This window comes from Lonchura striata, chromosome 2 (assembly GCF_046129695.1).
Source record: "Lonchura striata isolate bLonStr1 chromosome 2, bLonStr1.mat, whole genome shotgun sequence".
Lineage (NCBI taxonomy): Eukaryota > Metazoa > Chordata > Aves > Passeriformes > Estrildidae > Lonchura > Lonchura striata.
Genome location: NC_134604.1, coordinates 23,184,347 through 23,205,716, shown reverse-complemented (window position 1 = coordinate 23,205,716; position 21,370 = coordinate 23,184,347). Strand labels below are relative to the sequence as shown.

General features: G+C 43.6%; 1 protein-coding gene and 2 non-coding genes across 5 annotated transcripts; 2 read left to right on the top strand and 1 right to left on the bottom strand.

The window, feature by feature from the left end:
- The first annotated feature begins 10,425 nt into the window (after positions 1 to 10,425).
- On the top strand, positions 10,426 to 10,499 carry TRNAI-AAU (transfer RNA isoleucine (anticodon AAU)). The gene has a single exon. It is a non-coding gene; the product is annotated as a tRNA-Ile (tRNA).
- A 288-nt stretch (positions 10,500 to 10,787) lies between these two features.
- TRNAD-GUC (transfer RNA aspartic acid (anticodon GUC)) lies at positions 10,788 to 10,859 on the top strand. The gene has a single exon. It is a non-coding gene; the product is annotated as a tRNA-Asp (tRNA).
- Positions 10,860 to 11,318: 459 nt separating this feature from the next.
- Positions 11,319 to 20,474, bottom strand: CPOX (coproporphyrinogen oxidase). 3 transcript variants are annotated; one of them, XM_021548857.1, is made up of 7 exons: positions 20,067 to 20,474; positions 19,828 to 19,971; positions 19,025 to 19,135; positions 18,481 to 18,622; positions 15,476 to 15,694; positions 13,701 to 13,805; positions 11,319 to 11,859 (listed from the first exon to the last, which is right to left on the bottom strand). In XM_021548857.1, exons 1-7 carry the CDS (start codon positions 20,458 to 20,460, stop codon positions 11,772 to 11,774), a joined length of 1,203 nt encoding a protein of 400 aa, XP_021404532.1. In that variant the 5' UTR covers positions 20,461 to 20,474; the 3' UTR covers positions 11,319 to 11,771. The 3 variants fall into 3 exon arrangements, 2 of the variants coding, with proteins under 2 accessions (XP_021404532.1, XP_077637342.1); XR_013339448.1 differs by having other exon boundaries at positions 11,678 to 11,859; positions 13,025 to 13,805; XM_077781216.1 differs by lacking the exon at positions 19,828 to 19,971.
- Between the last annotated feature and the right edge of the window lie 896 nt (positions 20,475 to 21,370).

Below are 21,370 nucleotides of genomic sequence, written 5' to 3'. Positions count from 1 at the left end.
TTCTTTTTACTATTTCAATTACCTTGTTGAATATACATGGGCCAAATGTTAATCCTAACACTAATAATATTAAAGGACCCACAATTGTAGATAGCAAGGTAGTTAACCAAGGAGAGTGATTAAACCAGGTCTCATACCAGCTCTGCTGGGCCTCTCTTTCCCTTTTCCTTTTCTCAAGTCCTGCTTTTAGTTTTGTTATGGTGTCTCGTACCACCCCAGTGTGATCTGCATACACACAACATTCTTCCCGGAGAGCCGCACACAGTCCTCCCTGTTGTAAGAATAGAAGATCTAGTCCTCTTCTATTCTGCAGAACTATTTCCGATAAGGACCTTACTGATTTTTCTAATGCTGATATTGATTGTTCTATACGTTCCAAATCTTCGTCTACAGCAATCCTCAGGGAATTAAACTCCTTTGTTTGTTTTACTAGGAAGGCTACTCCTGTACCAACACCTGCTCCCCCTGCAAGCATTAAAACTGTCACTGCAAGTGCGGTGAAAGGCTCTTGGTTTTGTATGTGGCGTTCTGGGATGTTTTGTACATTATACATATGTTCGTTGGGGTGATAGATAATTTTGGGAATCACAGCTACCTGTATACAATAATCAGAGGTTTTGTTAAATATTTCTAAGGAAATACAGGGGGTGAATCCTCCTTTTGAGCAGATCCACTTGGTGTTTTTAGCGGGAGCTAGCCATTTAGCTGGAGTATCTTCCCGTTTAGCTTTCCAGGTGTGTGGGTACTCTGCCAATACATCGTCCCCTTCCTGTTATTGAAGCCAAAGTCATTCCTTTACCCCAGGAATTTTTCCAATTACATTGCGAGGGATTGCTACTATTAAGACGTCTCGCTTTTTCAGATATCCCTACAGCTTTGTAAAATGGAGGCCTAATATCAAAGCAGAGCCAACAGTGTTCTGTTAATTCTGGCTGAGTAGCATTTAAGACTTTATATATTCCCTCAACTAACTTCCAGAGAGTGTTAAACTGGGAATCTCCACTTGGCGGTGTTGTAGGAGTTGTAGTTTGGTTATCCGTTATCAGGTTCCTAGCTGTTAAATCCCCAACTATTACAGGATTAGGGCCCACTGCCTGTGTGTCTGCTGGTACAGGCCCTTTCTTTATGGTAAATACGCTCCCTCTGTCTTTTCCAGGCTCCCAATATCAAAAGCCCCATGATCTTCCCACCATCCATCCTGGGTCTGTGGGCTCAGTTATGTTTAAATGTACAAATTGGCAACTCCCTTTCCACCTGCCCAAGAAGGCGCCACTAGAATCCTTTTGTGGAGGTGTACACCCATAGGGTCCCCATGATACTTTAAGAAATTTATCTCTTGCTGCTTGCCAGTCTGAGGCTATTGTTTCACACCCCCAGTACCCACAGAAATATTCTCCAGGGTAATTGCAATACCCTTTCCCTGGGTTCGATGCTGGACACATGTAAAATCCTGCGGTATTAAAACAGGGCTCTACAGGGGCTAGTTCACATAACTGTGGGGTAAAACTAGGGGGTCCGGATGTTATTTGACTCCGAATTACACTGGCATCTATTCCGGTTAGCGTCCACTTAAAGGGCTGGTGCAGAGCTGGGGAACCCTCCCCTTTATGTATGATACAAAGCATTAAAATACTTATAATCTGCCAATAAGGGTGGGGTCCTGACCTTGTTTTTATTGCATAATATCTTGTTTTTCCCTCTTGGGTTTGTTGCCTTTCTTGTGTTTCAGAGGCAATCAGACCAGTCATCTGGGGGAGCCTAGTACTCAGTTGGCAATAGTTGGAGCATTTCAGCATTATTCTATCTGCTGGTGGACCTGGCTTTTTCCCCTCTGCCTTGCTCGCCGACTCCGGTGCTTCGAGCTCCGAGGTAAATTATCTTCTTGGCAGCAGCGGTACTCGCCTGGGCGTCCCTTCCCCTGCTCCTGCCTAACCTTGTACTGTTCCCTATTTTTATCTTTGACCGGGGGTGGGTCGCACGGGACCCCCTTTAGTTCCCTCTGACAACACCTTTTTAGAATTTGGACAACAAATGGAGTGGGTTTGTTAGTATGGAAACAAAAGTTTCCTGATGCACTCCTTTGGTGTATATTTTTTTTTTTACCAGTCCTCAGACTCCAAACAAATCTACTGATTTTTCAATTTTCTTGATTTTAATACAATTTCTGTTCAGACCCCAGTTGGCGGCTTCCCCCCCTTGGCAATGGACCTGCCACTGTTCTTGGCAAATTTTACATGTAAAGCACTTAAAAGGACAACAATCACAATCTACCTTATTATAAATTATCAAATAATCATTAAAATAATTACTAAAACATACAAAAGGATAATAATTATAATTTACCTTATTATAAACTACTAAATAATTACTAATAAGTAGGTAATTATATCCCTTTTTGTTCTCCTTTGCGATCGACTTAAATGATGCACACAGAGTTCATAGATTTTTCTTAATGGTAACCTTCAAATTCCTAGGCTGGCTGTCTACTTTTTACTGGTCATCTGTGGTGGCCGGACTTTTAACTCGACTGGCATGCGTCCACTCTTTCTCGGCTGTCCGTATTGCCGTTCTTGTGGTCTTCTTTCTTCTTAGATTTTACTAAAAGTATGAACTACTTTATAGGCATATTTAGAATTAGTAAAAATAGTCCCACTTTTTCCTTTCAATAAATTTAGAGCTTTAAGCACAGCATATAATTTGCATGCTTGGGCTGACCAGCTGGGGCTAAGGGGACTAGATTCTACTGTCATAAATGTTTTCTCATCTATTATAGCGTACCCGGATTTTTTTTTTTTTTTTTCCAGAACTTGAGAGAACTTGTCTACATATAATTGAGTCCCTTCTTTTAGTTTTTCTTCCTCAAGATCTGGCCTTATTTTTGTTTGTTCCTTTATCTGTTGGAGGTAATCATGTGTTAGTTCTGTAATTGGTTCTTTATATAAAAAAAACTGGGCTGGGTTTTTCAGGCCCATTGTTTCTTAACTTAGGAGAGGAGACTAGGATGCCTTCATACTTTAGGAATCTGGCATCCATTATCTATTTGTCGGCCTTCTGTTGCAAAACTCCATAAATGTTATAGGGAGATAAGATTTTTAGCTCACTTCTAAAGGTTATCTTCCCAGCTTCCTCTACCAGGAGAGCAGCGGCCACTATTGCCTGTAAGCTTGGTTTGTTTTTGGGTTTTTTTTTTTGTTTGTTTGTTTGTTTTTTTTAAGCCTTTCTATTTCTGGTTTCAGTCCTTGCCTCCCCTCCTCAGATATAGGATATTGCCTAATTCTGACAGGTATCTCCGGGTTCCTAATAGTTACTTCAAAGGGTTCAATACTTAATTTTCCTATATTATCAGGGGTGTACCAAACTTCTGGATTAATCTTTTTCTCATCCTCAGCCCGGAGAGGACACAATTTTACTGTCAGTTCTCCCTTATTAATCTCTATCCCTATTTCTAATTCAATCATTAAATCCCTTCCCAGTAAATTATAATCTGCTTCTGGTACTAATAAAAACAACCCAATTCCTAATTTGGAGTTACTTTCTAAGAGTACATCCTTGATTATAGGTACTCCAAAGGGTTTCCCTTTGGCTCTAATCACCTGTATTATTTCAGATGAAATCTTACACCCTTGGGGAAGGGTCTGGATGGTTGATCTTTCTGCCCCTGAGTCCACAAGGAACTCATATTCTTGCTGCTGGGGACGTATTTTTAATTTTACCAGAGGCTCTGTTCTTTCTCTTGTCCCCAGCAGATAGAGCCCCTGACACCCCTAATCTTCCTTAAACTGCTCTTCATCAGCCATCCTTTGTCGGCATTCCCGCTTCATATGTTCCTTTTCCCCACAGTAAAAGCAAACAATTCTATCTCCTCCATCTTGTCTTCCTTCATGCACCTGTCGACCAGCTCCCCTCAAACCTCCTGGGTGACCACCACCCCTTCCTTGGGGAGATGGCCTCTGTCTTTCCCTTACAGCTGCTAACATAATCTTAGACTGCTTCTTGTAGTTCTCATCCTCACTCCTAACATAAACCTTCTGAGCCTCCCGCAGTAACTCATCCAGCCCCCTTGCTTGCCACCCTTCTAACTTTTCCAACTTTTTCGAATATCTACCTATGAGTTTACCACAAAATGAACTTTTAACAGTGTCTCTCCTTCAGGATAGGGTGCACTCCTGAATATAATTGAAAGGCTTTTCTCAGCCTTTCCAACCACTCAGTTGGATCTTCATCCTTCTTTTGTTGTTCCTTGAATGCCTTTTGTACATTCTGTCCATGAGGGACAGCCTTCCTTATTCCCTGTATTATTGTATTTCGCAAATCACCCATATGGGTACGGTGTAACGGGTCTTGATTATTCCACTGGGGATTCTATAGGGGCCATTTAATATCTGCTAATGCTCCCTGTTGATGTTCATCATCCCAGATTCTCATGCCCGTTTCTCTAATAATTCTCCTTTCTTCTGCAGAAAACAAAATCCCTAACATGGATTGCATCTCCTCTTATTTGTTTCCCCCCCCAAACTTCTATGCAGTAATGAGCCATTTTTTACTTTATCTTTTCCCTTCCTAGAAGGAAAGGCATTCCAATATTTAATCATTAAGCCTAATGGACTATCCTCTGAAATATGGGGAAGTTTTACAGGGATTCCCCCACCCATGGGTTCAGCAGGCTTGCTTTTCCTCTGACCCATCTTCTGGAGTGCCTTCTCTCACACACACACTTGCTTCCCTCAATTTGTAGCCCAGTCCGTCGCCGGATATGGGAACCGCACTACTATGAAGTCCGCACTTGCTTGGGGAGTCCGAGCTGCCCACCCCCCTCTCATACACCACACTCGTCACACTCCAGGATCCCCACCCCCGACCAGGCGGTCCCGTTCTCCCAGAACAGGCCTCCTCCGGACTCCAGGCCTTTGGGAAAATACTTACACCATCCGGTGTCTTCGCCCGGGGCTTCGTGCACAAAGATTAAGGGGGTAGCCGGCAGTTCCTTGCTTGCTATCGGATTTTAGGTTTGTCGGTCGGAGTCTGGGGAGGAGTGTCCCCGTAAGGCCACTGTTAAAGCAAAGGCAGTGGGGCACCTCCTCAGGAGACCTCCTCTCCGGGTGTTCCGATCTGAGTCATGGCACCAAATTTGTTATAAATTGAGGCGAATAATTTGATTCAGCCTTTTAAGATCAATTAATAATTTTATTAATTACAGCAAGCGATAGCAAGCAAACAGTGCTGGGTGCAGCTGGGAGCATGGCTCTGCCAAAAGCTGACAACCTTTACTTCACTTCAGTCCCTTTTTATCCAGCACCAGTGGGGGTGATGGGTTTCCTTCCACTGTGGTTATCAGTTCCAGCAGCAGTTGGTTTGACAAGTGGGGGTGATGGATCTCCTTCCGCTGCAGTTATCAGTTCTAGCCACTCCTGCAAGATCTTTCACAATCTTTGTTTGCGGTTTCCAGCCTTGCCCAAGCCTGCAAATTCCATGCCCTGACCCCCCCACTCTTTTATCTTAATTTCATACTTTTGATGAACAAACAAGTCAATGCAGTTTCTCACAATGAGGACCGCATCTCAGACCTGAGGGGACATGGTCGCGGCCCGGGTGCCCTCAGGGAGCTTCCATGCTGCTGTGCCCAGGCGGTCACAAAGGGATACCCCACCAAGGCTTTCGTAACTACCTGTGACATCCTGCGTTTGCCTTGCTCTGAGCTTGAACACAAGGTTTACGATACTTCCTGCCTCATGGAGTGGATTTAAAGGGTACGGCTGACAGGGAAACCCACCCCCTGGCCCACAAATCCGTCAACCAGTTGTCTGCCATCGTGAGAGGCGTGGTTTACATTTGCAACTTTCACATGGTCTCCCAGGGGTAATTGGGTTTTCCTTGCTAAAAAGGCGGTAAGGTTGGCACTGTGTAATTGGTTTCGATAACAAAAAGCGGGGGGCGGGAGGCAGATAACAATTTAAAAATACGATTTCTTGTGGCGTTACACAGTTTAGGGGGGGTCAGGAACCTGCAGAAAGCTGTCACCAGAAGCTGGCATTTTTAAGGCACGTTTGTGAACAGTTTCTGCCATGTACATGCATCGTTTTGCTTCACCTGTTGCTGAAAGCTTCGGGATAAATCAAACACTATGTATTAGTGGGCATTGCTTTGTTCACAGTGCCAGCATGCATGGATATAGCTCTGCCTAGATGCAGGACCACTTTCAAAACTTTTCACTTATTTATACACTTTTATCAAACAAAGAAATTAATGTTTCATTAATGAGTGTGAAAAATGCATATTATATGGCTCTACGCAGATAGTTACTATATGTATTATGTTATATTGATTAGTTGTGCTTTTGTAGTTAAAATAGACTATGTATGTGGAGAAGAGTTTGGGTTTTTTTTAGGAATGAGATACTCACGTCGAGGAACACCTAAATCTTCCAGAGGAGAGGAATTTATGGCTTTTTTTATTAGAAGAAGCTAATTTCTTCAGGCCTTGCTCAGACTCAAAGATGCCATGGGGATTAATGGAAATAGTTGACATACAACAGACAGAGTTTCTTGTTTTAAATAGAATGTATGCATAACCATGAAGGATATATGACTACGCAACAAATGTATTGTTTTAAGGTTATTCCTTTGTTCACAAGCTATGCTTTTCGTGACCTAGTGTCCGAGAGCATCTGGATATCTGTAATTCTTTGTTTTTTATTGTATTGTAATTGTCCTAACTCTAAATTTTATTACTCTAATTGTAGTACTATTTTTATAGCCATTTTATTATTACTAAACTTTTAAAATTTTTAAAAACCAAGTGATTGGAATTTTTCACAATCAGTATTCTGTATCCTTTTGGTTTTTGATTTCTCATTATGCACATTTTCAGTCTTCTTACTGTCTTTTTCCCTGATAAGGCATTTCCACAAATGCTGAATTGTTAGTTTCTTTTTTAACTTCTGGTTCCTGCAACATGTCCTAGAAGGCTATAAATTCTGCATTCCAGGTGTAGCAATACCTGTCTCCCCCAGGCACTGTTCACTGTATCTCATCAGGGTTAGTTCAGCAAAACTCAAAAAGTTTCAGTGATTGTCCAAGATTGAAGCACCAAGATGTTTCCTATTACCATCTGAGTAGGAGCTGCCTCTGGGCAGTTTTCCTTATCTCCTGTTCATAGGGCCATCACTGTCTTACTACATGGCTCAGAGATAACACTCTCCAGGAGCCAGTTCTGTTTAACAGGTGATTAAGGACACACCTTGCGACTCAGAATAACATCAGCCATTGTGAGCTGCTCCGCCCAGGGGGAGGAGCTAGGCATTCCCACCTGGATAAATCTGGGGATTTCTAGACAGAGAGGCAGCCTATCCACAGGTTTCTGAGAAGACACAGCAACCACATCTGCCACTAAGAGGACTGCACCCACTCCAATTTGGACCGCTACCAGCACGCTGACCAAAGGGTTGTCAGGTTGTATTCTGACTTTGTCAGTGGTCTTCCTTTTGTATCATTGCATGTATTTTTGTCTTTTTCCCTTTTCCCAATAAATTGTATTTCTGACTTGGAGTCTCTCACTGGTTTTGCTTTCAAACCAGAACAGTGATTTTCCCAATCTATTCTAACAGTAGCAGTCTGTAAAAAAACCTTTGCTGTTTGCTGGTTAAAATGGAAAATCACACTGTTTATGAGTAGTACACTGCTTATGATTGATTAAAAACAATTAATTAGAAAGCTAATTAAAAACATTATATGGTAGAAGAGTTCTTGGCTAAACTGAAGTTCAAAAATTAGTTTTATGAACATGATCACTTACCTGCAATGTATCATAATTAAGAGGGGGAAAGTAAATGTCATTCTTTACTTCCTCATTCCTGGACTAGTTCTTCTTATGTGGTTATCTTGGGATAGTTGTTTTTCCTGGGAAAGATGTTGAAAGTATTAAATTTATTATATCTGACTCATTGGGGAAGGGAAAAGGAAACAGGCATTTCAAACATGTAGTTCTAAGTATTGCATTTAGACAAACATTTGTCATCAAAGATTCACTATCTTCACCTGTACACTCCTGATGCAACAGTTGAAAAGACAATTACTTATTTCTTACTCCAGAAAGAAAAAATAATGTAAACCTCTCCCTAGGCATCCTTCTTATCCTGAAAGACTGGGAAATGTATTTGGAAATGTATTTTGAACTCTAATGATTCAATAGCTATATACTGCAGCAAAACAAAATGCGCTTCTTGCATTTTTTAAATAGTGAAATAGTTATTTCATAGTTTTCTTAGAAAATGGTATTTTAAAGGACTGAGTGATCAATAAATTAGGGATAACCTAATAAAAAAGGATCAGGGTTGGTAATGAGTTAGGGCTGCAATCCCTTCTCCTGCAGAAAGACGCCAGGTTTCATTGCAGTTGCATTGCATCTTCTGGCTCCTGGCACACAAATTTACAGTTGTTCTTTCTTTACTGAGCAGTTTGATCTGGAAAAGGTCTAGTCCCAGTGGCTCTGAAATTATTTAACAGTGAGATGAGGTCTACTCACAGCAGCAGAAACACAAAGTGACCATACAGCCTCTCTCTTCTCTGACTGTTGTCTTTGTCATGATGCTTCTTGAGCTTGAAATTCTAACAAAATCCATTAGAAGTGTTTTTGAGAAAGTGTTTTTGAGAAAGCATGAGACAGAGTTTAAAGTCCATGTTCTGCTTACAGCAGGACTCTTCATCTTGCCTCTGGAGTGATTCTATTGCTTCAGTCCTGTTCCCTAAAATTTTTTTATCTGCTTCCTGAAGACTGTGGTCTCTGATGGAGGAAAACCTACAGTCTTGGAATTTCACAGTGTGGAGAGTTTTGTGGATGAGTGGGTGCAGGAGAGAGGCCATGACTACCTGTGGTTAGTGAAGCAATAGCTGAAAATTGCAGTTAGTGTAGCAATGGCGGATATGTAGCAACAATATCATGTCCTTGGGTAAGCTAGTTCCCAGCAGCAGAACGGTTAGCAAAAAGATGAGCATAATCGGACATGGAAAGTCCCCAAGGGGAAACAAAGCAAGCATAGAAAGTCCCCAAAGGCAGGGTTGGCCTTTTAGGATACACCAATGAGGAGCTTAACTTTTGCAATATGTATGAGCTTCATTATAACGAGTATAATTGTGTGATTGGAATAAACTGAGACTTGTTGATCATTATAGAATGTACTTGTCTCCCGTCATTTTCCACACCACAGTATTAGTGATTGAATGCTGCTGCTTAAGGAAAGAAAAACAGCACCTATTGAATTTAGACCACGTCAGGGTTGTTTTTTTAGGTATGTGACTTTTTGCAGATTCTTCCAGTTCCTGCAGCTAATCAAATAATTTTTTTTTGTGGACTGCCCACTTTTTTTTAAGTCCCACCCAGCATGTCCGTGGTAAATTATGCCTTTTCAACTTAGAAGTCTATTCTAAAAAGCTCCCTTATTGTGGGCCTTTCTGCTTCTTTCTTCTTCTTGTACATCTGGAGTTTTCTGCCCTTTTTTCAACTGGCTGTCCTTTTCCTTCCTTACTCACTCCATATTTTCTTACATATGATCTTGTGACCATCTCCTCACACCATGTATTGCTCATTGCTTTAGTGGCAGCTGTGGCATCTTTTTCTGCAGCGTGTGGGACCATCTCTGTTAAATGTTGCCCAGGGTTTGAGGAAGCTCTTGTATTGTCACAATACCTTTATATATGCTCCTCTATGCAGCTATTACCTTATATTTGGCATCCTAGTATGTTTTTTATTGATGTATTTAATGATAGGTCATGTTAATGGCAAATGAACCAACAAAGGAGAAGAGCTCAATTTAGTACTCATACTGACGGTTTGTGAAGGGAAGGGCTGAGAATTTCATTATGTCCTTTTCCTCTACAGCTTTTTCACTGACTCAGAGGTATTTAATTCTGAAATATTTTCTGCATTTTTCTAATTAATGCCTTGATTTCACAAGTGATCCAAATGATCCATCCCTGGGGGAATTGACCCATCACTCTTTCCATCGCATCGCCGTCCGCGGCGTGGCCAAAACGAGGGAGAGAGGGAAGGGCCGGGAATGGTTCCTGCGAAGTGCGGCGGTTCGTTGTGGTGGTGCTGCTGCCCCGCCGGAAGGTGCGCGTCCGTGTGCGGGGTGCAGCCGAGCCGCGCCGCGCCGCCGGTAACTGCCCCCCGCGCACCGGAGGAGGGAGCAGGCAGAGAAAAACGAAAGGTATGAAAGTCTAATTTTTTAGGAATGCTCGTCACCCTAGTTAATGCCCTTGCTGCTGTACCACGGCTCCATGAAACAATTCGCCGAGGCGGTGTCTAGGAGGGGCCATCACGGTAATGCTGCTGAGCAGCGTTCGGCAGCAGTTGCGGTCGCCGGTTGCACCCACGGCGCGTCCCTGGGAATGCCTCGAGTTCCGGTCCTCAGAAAGCGCTCGAGGCAGTGGCCGGTTAGCTCAGTTGGTTAGAGCGTGGTGCTAATAACGCCAAGGTCGCGGGTTCGATCCCCGTACGGGCCAATTTTGTTTTTTGTTTTTCCCCATGGACATGAAGAGATTGCTGACTTAACAGAGAGTCGCTTTATTTTGGATTTGGGGCGGAGGGGTAACACGGAAAGGAACGCGATATTCTCCACGAGGAAGCTGGACTTGGGCAGTCATGGGGGGACAGCGAGTGCGAGCCGGGCCGGTGCCTCTCCCCACCGTGCCCCGGCCCGGGGCCCGGCCAAGCGTCACCGCATGCTAGATGCCCACTGCAACTGGGGTGGTAGAACGTGGAGGTGGAACGAGACAACAGCACCACACGGCTCCTCGTTAGTATAGTGGTTAGTATCCCCGCCTGTCACGCGGGAGACCGGGGTTCGATTCCCCGACGGGGAGATGGAATAATTAACTTTTCCCTCGAACGGGGGGAAATGCAACCCGCCCCGTACTTCTTTTTTTTCTTCCCCCTACTGAATCCTCAACGGAGTTCTAGCTCGGAGACAAGACAACCAGTCACAATCAGTCACAATCAGTCCAGAACTGGGAGGAGCGTGAAGGCAAAGGTGGACGCCTTAGGGCAACACCCAGCAGCATCCTTATCCACCGTTGGCCTCCTTGGCAAGGGAGCTGGCCCGAGCAGCCTTCTTCCGCTGTGTGATTGCAGCACAGATGCTCAGTGCTGATTTTGCCAAACGGACAGCCATCCTTCCGTTCTTATGCAGTAACACTGAGATCTCAACCCACGTTCTCCCACATACCCATCAGTCAAGTTATGCTGCTGCTGCAGCACATCTTAAACCATTCCCCTCCCTCTACAATCAACAAGACATCATTAAAATACATGTGATGCAGTACTACTTTTCCATAGCTTTCTGAAAGCACAGTTTAAGGTTTAATATAATACCAAATATTCCCTTTATTCTTTAAAAAAATGTTTTTAAGCATATCAACATTTTATAAGGGTAACCAGTGCTATTTAGGTACAGATAATGTTTTCATTTCCCTGAAGACACCACGGTAGTTTACCATTTTGCAGTCATCTAAAGCATGCAGAGTAGCCCTGTGAGGCCTTCACCAGTCCTTCACAAGGCAACAGCAACAGGGGATGACATTAGCCCATCAATCTAAAAGAACGAATTCAGACATTTGTAAGTTCTAACAAGTCTACAGCATAATTAAGGCACGAGGTAAGAGTATAAATAGACACACAAACACCATGCAACAGCAGCTTTAATGGGCTGCTTTGCAGGCATTCCTGTTCTCTCAGAATGGCTCAGTGGAAGCAATCCATCTTCTTCATGATCCATGTCAGTGCACCCAGTCTTTGGGATTTCGCAGAACCTCCAGGATTTCTGCTTCTTTTGAGCTCTCTGGTGGGTTGTGCATGTACTCCCACCTGCAAGAAGAGGGGAAACTCACTCAAACAGCCCAGCTGGCAGCCACTTCTGCAGCAGGCTGGGTTTGGACTGAAGTCCCCTTTTATAAGGATGTAAAGCTACATACAGTGTTCATACTCTTGTCTGAGATGATAGATATGGTTACAAATCACAAATTCAGTAAAAACAAATAATATTGCCACCAGGGTAGATGGGAGAAATAATGTTAGGTTCATCTTTTTGCCAACTTTTGAAAAAGTTGGAAGGACAAGGAAAAAGGAAGGAGCAGTACCCCATTCCCCACAAGGCATGCAGGTTTATATGCAAAAATCTTGTAACAGTCTCTTGTGACACACTAGTATCACAAGGAAGATGAACAAAAAAAGGAACACACAGAATTCTGACAATGACACAAACTATTTTCAGAATCTGGACCAGAAACTCTATGAATGTTTGTTGAGTCTTGGTTTTAAAAACAAAAGTGGTGAAAGATCCCTTTCTTTTAATCAAAAGAGGCACAACAGAGAAAGGAAAGTGTCAGCAGTCACAGCGAGATAGGTACATCCTCTTTCCATTTTCCCCCCAAGGAATGATCCATTCATGCTGTGAAGTGCGCTAGTTACATTGATGAAAAAGAGCAAACACAGACAATCACAGAAATTAAATCAAAACATAGGACATGCTACACTACCAGGAGAGGGACATATCAGGTGTTGTCAGTGGGATGAAGATACATGGTGAGAAAAGCACTGCCTTCACAGTTACAAGGCAGCAGGCAGTTTTTTTAGCAGAGGGAGGCCACTAGTGAACATTATGGAATTCATGATAGGATACCCAAAAGAAACCTGAAAGTGGGAATAAATAGTAAATGACCATATTTGCTGGTGTGTCAAGTGTAAGCAAGATGGGTTAAAACCTAAAAGGACAGTTAAAACAGTATTTAGCCAAGCAACTGAGCATTAGAATGGCAGGTGAAATTCACTGTTGCTTGATGTGATGGACACAGAAAAAAGTTGCATACAGATTGAGTTAAATTTTATTGCCCAGAAAAGCCCTTGGCATTGTAACTGTTGTATGAAAAAGCCACCTCAATGCTGAAGAGCAGTCAAAACCAGCAGAGTATTATGATTATGGAAATAATACTGAATTAAAATATCTCTATGCCACTATGAGTCAGGAGCACACCTGCATCTTGTATCCAGATACGTAGCTTACACTGTCTGTCCCTTATTCCCAATTCAGAAAGGGCACAGAAAACTTAAGCCTAGAAAAAGTAGCAAAAGTATGAAACATCAACTGTATTAAAGATTAAAATGATCAGAAAAATAAACTGTCAGCCTGGAAAACAAACAGTTAAAAATCCCCAGAAGTAAAATTAAAACTGTTATGGAAAAATGAACAGGAAGAAAATGAAGTTACTCAATGAAAAGTCAGATGAAGTCATCAGGTTCAAGCAGAAAACAAAGAGGTACTTTCTCATACAACACACAGTTAGTTAAACTGTGGAGCTTCTTGCCACACGTTTGGCAGCACGGCAACAAGAAGCTCTCATGGTTTCTAAGGGCTACTAAACAAAAACCCATGGAGCAGGAATAATAAATCTATCAAGAGGAACTAAGCACAAAACCAATTTTTATTTGTCAGAAAATCTCTATGCCACACACTACTGGCAACTAGGTGAGTACAAGGGAGAAGCATCTGCATTTGCAGAATAGAGAACTGTACTTGTCCAGTTGTTGTATCAGGCATGAACTCATCACTGTTAAGAGATTGGAGACCAGGAGAGACCTTTGATTTAATCCTATGAAGTATTTTACTAAGAACAGTGCCTGCTGTGACCCCCACATAACCACACTCTTACCTTGCAGTCAGTGGCAGAGACATAAGAATGCTTTCTATTCTTGAGCCTGGTGTCAGGAGGCCAAATTTTGTACCTCTGTCATAAACCAAGTTGAACTCTACATACCTACAGGAATTAAGAGATACAACAGAAAAAAAACCTAGTTTATTAGCAGAAGTTGGTTGTGCTTTCTTCAACTGGCAGACATCAAATAAAACCAGTCTGTCTTTCTGTTGAGTTGATGTCAACTGTCCTTTAGCATCCTCTGCATAGGAATGCAAGGTATGACCTTGCCACTTCACAGAGCACAGGAAGAAGTGACCTCAGCTAAGAGACTAGAGCAGACCAACTGTTCAAAGGAGAACAGTCTGCAGGCTCGTGTGCTGTACTGTACTCCTCCCAGGCCTCAGCCCTGCTGGCAAGCTCGACACTTATATTTACCTTGATTCTTCTGTTCCTTGTGGGGTGTCAGACTTAAAGAGGGGCCTTAAAGGTACTGAAAATAATCAGAGAAAAAATTCTACTGTGCAGTCCTCTGTGCTGAAGGACACGTAAGCAGCAAGGTCAGAACAGTATTTCCTGGTTCCTGGGAAGATCTGAAAAGCAGCGGGAGTCGGATAGCTTCAGAGTGCTGGCTGGGACTTGTAAGCATAGGAACAGAGCTGTGACAATTCATCAGGTATTATCTCAAGAGCCAGTACAGGCTGTTTGCACTTAAAGATATAGGAAGGGAAAAGCTCTTATCTATCTGCAGAAATGGAAAGCTTTACATAGCCCCACAAACTGCAGACAGACTTAGAGAAATAGATAGGCCTCAGGAGCTGGTCCTGGCTGCAACTTAGAAAAGCTACTCCCCCTTTTAAACTTTGCAGGTTTACTAAATCCCATCCGCAGACTGGATCTTGAAAGCCCAATATTCCCAAGAACAGTCCAACCAAATTAAGGACGCTTCCCTAAGTGACCAACAGCTGCAGGTCAATGATCTGAACTTGAATGCTTACACTCTTTCCATGCCAGTCTCACATTTCTCTGCAGAAGAGGCAGAAACTGAAGACTCTAGTTAAGCAAAAAGCACGTATAATTTCATTTCTCCATACACTCAAACTATCACGGGACATGAAGAAGTGTATTGACCAACGTACTTAAGCTTTTGCAGCATTAACAGTTGGTGACATTAACAAGCATCCTCCCAAGTCTTTTACAGTAACCTTGGACCATGCCAGAAAAAAAAAAAAATACAACCCTCTGTATTCTTTTACAGGAATCCTCAATTCCTTTAAGGAATTTCAATGCCAAGATCAGATGGAATTCATATGTATGTAAGGAGCTGACAGTACTCAAGTACAATTACTTCCTGACTTTCTGGGGTTTTCCTGCATTACTTAATAGGAAGCCACCACTCCCTCGCCCTTAGGTCCTCATGTGATAGGGCAGCCCTATATCCAATACCTCTGGGCTGCAGGAGAGGGCAGAATTCAGGACACGAAGCACACTCACACCCCTTTGCCTGTTACACAGCAGACGCTTCTCTTGCTTTTTGAAGGAGATAGAAAAAAATCGTGGCACTTTGTTTGGTTTGCTTGTGTTGGAACTTGGGAGAGTGGAAAATGCCTTCTTTGCACCCTCTTTAGCAATCTAGCATTGGATTTCAGAATAAGTTCTATGCACAAAAATGCTGAAATTCTTGGTGAGCTTTTTTGGCCCACACAACCTGTAACCATAAAGAAGTAACTCACATTTTTTTCTTGGCAGCCCAATCCACCTCCTGTGTATACTTTTGTTCCTCCAGTACTTACCGTCCTCTCCGAAGCTGTTGCCATAACTTTTCCTCTGGTGTGAAGGAGTCATGGCAGTGCTTTTTCACAATGGGAATGTAACAAGGCACAACAGCTTTGGCACAACTCTTGACAAATTGGAATACTTCCTCCTTGGAGGGAGAGTCCATATCATCAAAGAATATGCCTCCAATCCCTCTGCGCTCACCACGGTGCTTGATGTAGAAGTAGTCGTCACACCTAGAAGAAGCAACAGATGATTACTAATATGGTCCAGAGTATTCAAAGACATGAACAGTACTCCAAAGAGCTGCACACTGCAGGACAGAACCAGTGAAACACTGCCCACAAGTCAGTTTCTGCAGGGCTGCGAGTCCCACTCTTTCCCTGACTGCCCAGAGCCAGGACGGTGCAGCATCACCTGGAAAGCACTCCTGTGTCACTTGCAGTAAAAGCTCTGATTAAATGGTCTCTGTAAAGCTACAACCACAAAGTTGCTGAACACCATGGCAGATGCGTCCATGTGGGTTGATCCAATCCATATCCTCTACCAACTCGGAACAGGGACATCTGATTTTAAAACTTTCAAAACTAAATGGCTCTTGATAGATTCTGTTCTCTGCATTATATATAGTTCTCAAATTATTTGGAAAACTTTCATATGAACGCAAATTTGGATGAGAATTTATTCTGTTTGCCATTCAAGTAAAAGTTTTCTTCATCAAAACAAAAGTAATCTAAGGCCCCAAGACCAGATAAGAAAGCAACTGTCACAGTACCCCTCCTTGGAGAAAGGCTTTTTAATAGTTAAAACTTGAAAGATTGAGTCATTATAGCAGTGGCTTTTAGTGAGTCATGTTTAAGTTTATAAATGAGTAAGGGCAACTTAACATAAAAGCAATTAATCTCTTTTGTATTTACGGGGAGTGTTGAGTTATGAAATTACTGTAACTTAAATGACTTAACCCTATCTTTCTTATTATTCCTTGCTTGGGCATGCAAGTCTTCACATGGAGGAGAAAGCAAAGGGAAGTAGGAAGTAGAACCCATTGACATCAAGAAAACCTGGCCTTCCTGGACTAGTTTTCCATATATCCACAATTATTCTCAAGCATTATATATGGCATGGCCATAATAAGAGAAACATGGAGATGTAACAGATAACCTACCCTCTTTTTTATTAACCGAGATGATCAATGTTTTCTATTTTATGGTAACAGGAAAAGTTAGGGAAAAACACCACTTCAGAAACATAAAAAAATAAGCCTGACAAAAATCTTAAACCTAGATCAGGTAGACAATATGGTAAGTTGTTGGAACCCTGGATGCTGAGAATTTTAAACTTTCTGTGCTGAAAGGCACAGACTCACAAGAGAGCACTGCAGTTGACCTCAGGCTGTGGAGAAGACTTCCAAAATTGATTAATAGCACTGGGATTACAGGTGTGTAGCTGGTTAGAAGTGTGTAATATCACAGGGTAGAAAACTTAGAGAGTATAGGGTTTTAGAATACCGAAATAAATATGAAGCAAGATAAAGGTTTTAGGGCAGAAGTCAGTTGTTCTTCTTCACCTTCTTCTTAATTCTTCTTCATATGTTTAAATAGTATTTTGTACTTAGAACAATCCACATTGCAAACTCGAAAAGATCAGTTATTGAGTTAAAAGAGAAAATAATCTGTCATTTCTTAACTAGATGGTTTAGTCTTAAAAGACCTTGTAAGAAAAGACAGTTGTTGATTTTGTGCCTTACTAATGAAAGGCAACAAAACTCACTGCAGTGAGACTGTAACATAAATAAAAACAATAAACACCTAAGTCTAAACACAAACTACCATCTCAAATACCTTCAATCCTAACCTCGAGAGAGGTAAAAAAAACAAGCAGAGAACCCACAAACTGGTGCCTCCGTGTAAAAGTGGCAGCTCAGCAAGAAGAAACTCTACCAGGACCCCTTGACAAAAACCAGAACCCAGGAAAATTCCTCCAGAGATAAACATCTGTGTCTGGACAAGAGGAAGAAGCCGGTGGAAAGAGCCGATTCCTGTGACATGCAGGTCACAGCAAGTGTAATAACATTTATCTTTAGCAAATTGGGAAAACGTCTCCTACCCCCTGCAGCTGGCATTGATAACCTATTTAAAGAAGCAAAGAACCAGACCATTAAGGTAAACTACCATGCAAAAAATCCTCAGACAGCAAGACTGTAATCTCAAGGCTCTATGATATGTCTCTCTACTTAGCGGTTGCCACCCAAACTATAACACCCATTTTATCTCTTGTCCTCAGACAAGACCTAGTAGCTTACAAAAGGGTATCCCCACCTTCCTGCATACACAGCTCATGGCAGATAGGATTATCAGACACAAAACAGCAAATTCCCACTTAGTAGTGGAAGATCGCATCACTTGTATCTCTCAGCTCAAGAACATTTAAAGTTTGCATCTTAGAAAATGTGCTGTTGAACTCCCAGTGAATGTGTTACCAGAGAAAAAATTACAGCTTCATCAAATTATAAAGCTTCTACATTAAGGACAATATCCTTCGCTTACCTGGAAATTACCTGGCTATGAAGGCCAGACTGAAGGCAGAAAAACAAAAGTGGGATTTTTCAAAACTGCTGTGATGGCCCAAGAGCTCACACTGAATCATACACATTTACCATGAGTTCACTGTAAACAGAATCTGTGCATGTCCATGGGGCAGAAGTCTTATCCTAGTTTAACACCAGAGGATAAAAGGAATTTTAAGTTGTCTAGTGCAACAAAACCTTGATGACTCAGCTTGTTTTTTCTTTGGGCTACAGATTTAGGATCCTAGCTGTCAGCCTTCTGATTTGAAAAATCCAGGATTATGTAAATAAGATATTTCCTTAAGATAACGTTTTGTCCCAGTATACTTCTGATTTTCATTAGAGTTTTCTGATACTTTTCAAAAGGCAGCAGAACCTACAGTTCCTAATATACACCTAACTGCCAAAATCCAGTACTGCTTTCTGCTCCCCCCAAGCACACCTTCCTCCACATACCATTTCTTGTACTTGGGATACAGCTTCACATCGTGTTTGTCACAGGCTTCTTTCAGAGTCTTGTGAAAATGAACGGCGTCCTCTTCATTCAGGTAAGTTGGAGTGAGGTCAGTCCCACCACCAAACCACCACTGTTTAGTTCCTATAGCAGAGGCAAGCAACAACATTTTTCTTTTAAACTTCTGAACAGCAACTTGTTGCTAATTATTCACCAGGAAGTAACAACTACTTTTACAATACAAAACAAAATCATTTTTCAGTGGTATCCCTCCCTAAACTTCAATAGTGAAATATTTGACTACAAGGTAGCACAACAATCAGTGACTTCAGAAAAAGATGAAACAAACTTCAACATAGTGAAAACCATTTTGGACCACTGACCCTGACTATAGGATAACGGTTTCACAAAATGGGCTGGTGACTCTTGACATAGCTGGGAGCAAACTCACACTGGTTCTTGATCTCTTACCCCAGCCATGCATTCACACTTCCTTGGGGCAGAGTAAGACATTTCATACAGTTCTCACTGCACTATAATCCTTACCATCTGCTTCTTCAATTTCAAAGTATCTGTAGTTGAAGTGCATGGTTGGAACATGAGGATTCTTTGGATGGATAACAGAGCTCACACCCATGGCGCAAAAAGGCAGCTTCCCTAGATAAAAAGATGCACAGAGAAAGCCCTTCACTTTTTCAATAAACTTCATTTGTTATCATTTAAGGAATATCACTATTTTCCCTTAGGCTCCAAGCCACAACAGAAAATTGTCTCATGTTGGGTCACCATAATTATTAATTGGTGGACAAGTTATTTCTCATCCATACACTTCTGTGTACCTAAGTCAGCTATTTCTTTGGCAATTGTTCTAAAATGTGACAGTACTTTGGAGAACCCACTAGATGAATACCACTTAAAACATAAGGTACTGCTAAGACTTTCTACCACCCCCAGTCCTCACAATTACCCTTTGTTACACAAAGGTGTGTTGAGTCCTTTTTGACCTTCAAATGTTGGATTTCTCCCTCCACCTCTTTGGTACATACTTCCTGCACTGTTTCGCTACACTGTCATTATTGAGAAGCCACATGTGCCTACAATACATTCCTCAAAGCAGCAAGACAGAGACAAGCACTCCCGTACCTGGCTTTTGAGGGACATGAATGTCCGTCCACCTGTCAGGCTTACTGATTAGAAATCATTATGATACAAGTGCAAACCTTTTAACTATCAGTCTGGCTTTCCTCATGTTCTACTCAAAGGCCAGGTTGTTTTCAGAGTACCTGAATGGGAATACTCAGGTGAACACGTCCCGGCTCCCTATCCCAACTGCGCGATAGACGCCTTACCGTCCTTGGCCTTCAGAAATTTCCCCCGGCTCCGCATCTGCCGCGCTGCCTCCTCGGACAGGAGCCCGGACACGACGGACACGTTCACGCCCGCCTTCTCGAAAACCTCGCCATCCTGCAGCACGCAGCTGATGCCGCCTCCGCCTGCCAACGCCAGGCTCCAGGTCAGGGTTACCGAGGGGTGACCGAACCCGGGCTGCCGGTGTCCGCGATCTCCCCGGCGGCTGCCCGGTACCTACCTTCCTTCCTTTCCCAGCTGTCAACGGCGAAGGAGGCGCCCGGGTCCAGGTCGGCCAGGGCGCGACACACCTCCGCCTGCGTCTCCATGATGAGCAGCTCCATGCGGCTCCGCAGCTCCCGCCGCCGCCGCCGCAGCTCCCGCAGCCCGCTCACCGGCGGCGCCATGAACCGCTGCCGCAGCTCCTTCTCCTCCTCGTCATCCCGAGCCGCCGACAATGCGGCTTGCCGCCGCCACAGCCCCAGCGCCAGCGCCAGCCCGCCCAGCGCCCCCGCGGCCGCCAGCGCGGTCCGCCGCTTCCCCTGGCCCGCCGGCCCGGAGCCCAGCGCCCGGGCAAAGGCGAGGGCGGGCGGGCCACAGGCAGCGCTGCGGAATAGACGCACTGCCCCCGCCATGACCGGCACCGGCGCCGCAGTGCCGGCGGGGCGGAGCGGGCGGGGCGGGGCGGGGCGGGGCGGAGCGGGCGGGGCGGGGCGGGGTGGAGCGGCGCGGCAGCCGCGCCGGGTATGAACGTGTGTCTGACCACGGAAACGATTAGGGAAAGCACTTCTTAAATCATCTCGTCCGGTCTGTCGTTTATCATCACACTGTCAGCTAGACCACAGGGCACTGTCTAGCACGTCCAAACTTTCTTTAAACGCCTCTAGGGACAGTGACTCCACCACCTCCCTGGGTGGTCCAATCCATGTCTAATCACCCTTCCTGTGAGGAAATTCTTCCTAATGTTAACCTAAACCTTCCCTGGCACAGCTTAACGCTATGTCCTCTTATCATGTCACTGGTTGCCTGGAAGACAGTAATCCCCACCTGGCTACAACCTCCTGTTAGGTAGTTGTAAAGAGTGATAAGGTTACCCCTGAGCCTCCTTTTCTTCAGGCTGAACAACCCCAGCTCCCTCAGCTGCTCCTCATAAGACTTGTGCTCCAGACCCTTTACTAGCTTCATTGTTCTTCCTTGGACCTGGCCAGCACCTCAGTGGCCTTCCTGAACTGAGGAGCCCTGAACGGGACACAGTGTTTGAGATGTGCCCTTACCAGTGCACTTCCCTAGCCCTGCTGGTCATGCGAATTCTGAAACAGGCCAGAATGCTATTGGCACACAGCTGGCTTGTACATGTCTGTACAAGAAAGCCCATCCACACTGACTGCTGTGAAAGAGTACAAGCTTCACATAATCGTCCCATCTGGATCTGGGCTGCCCATTGTGTGAGGGTGCTGTGACAGGGAGAGGCATAGATGGATGCAACACTCAGGTGCCACACCTTGCCTGGTGCAGCTTTGGGAGAGGGGGCTGTGCAGTCCTTAA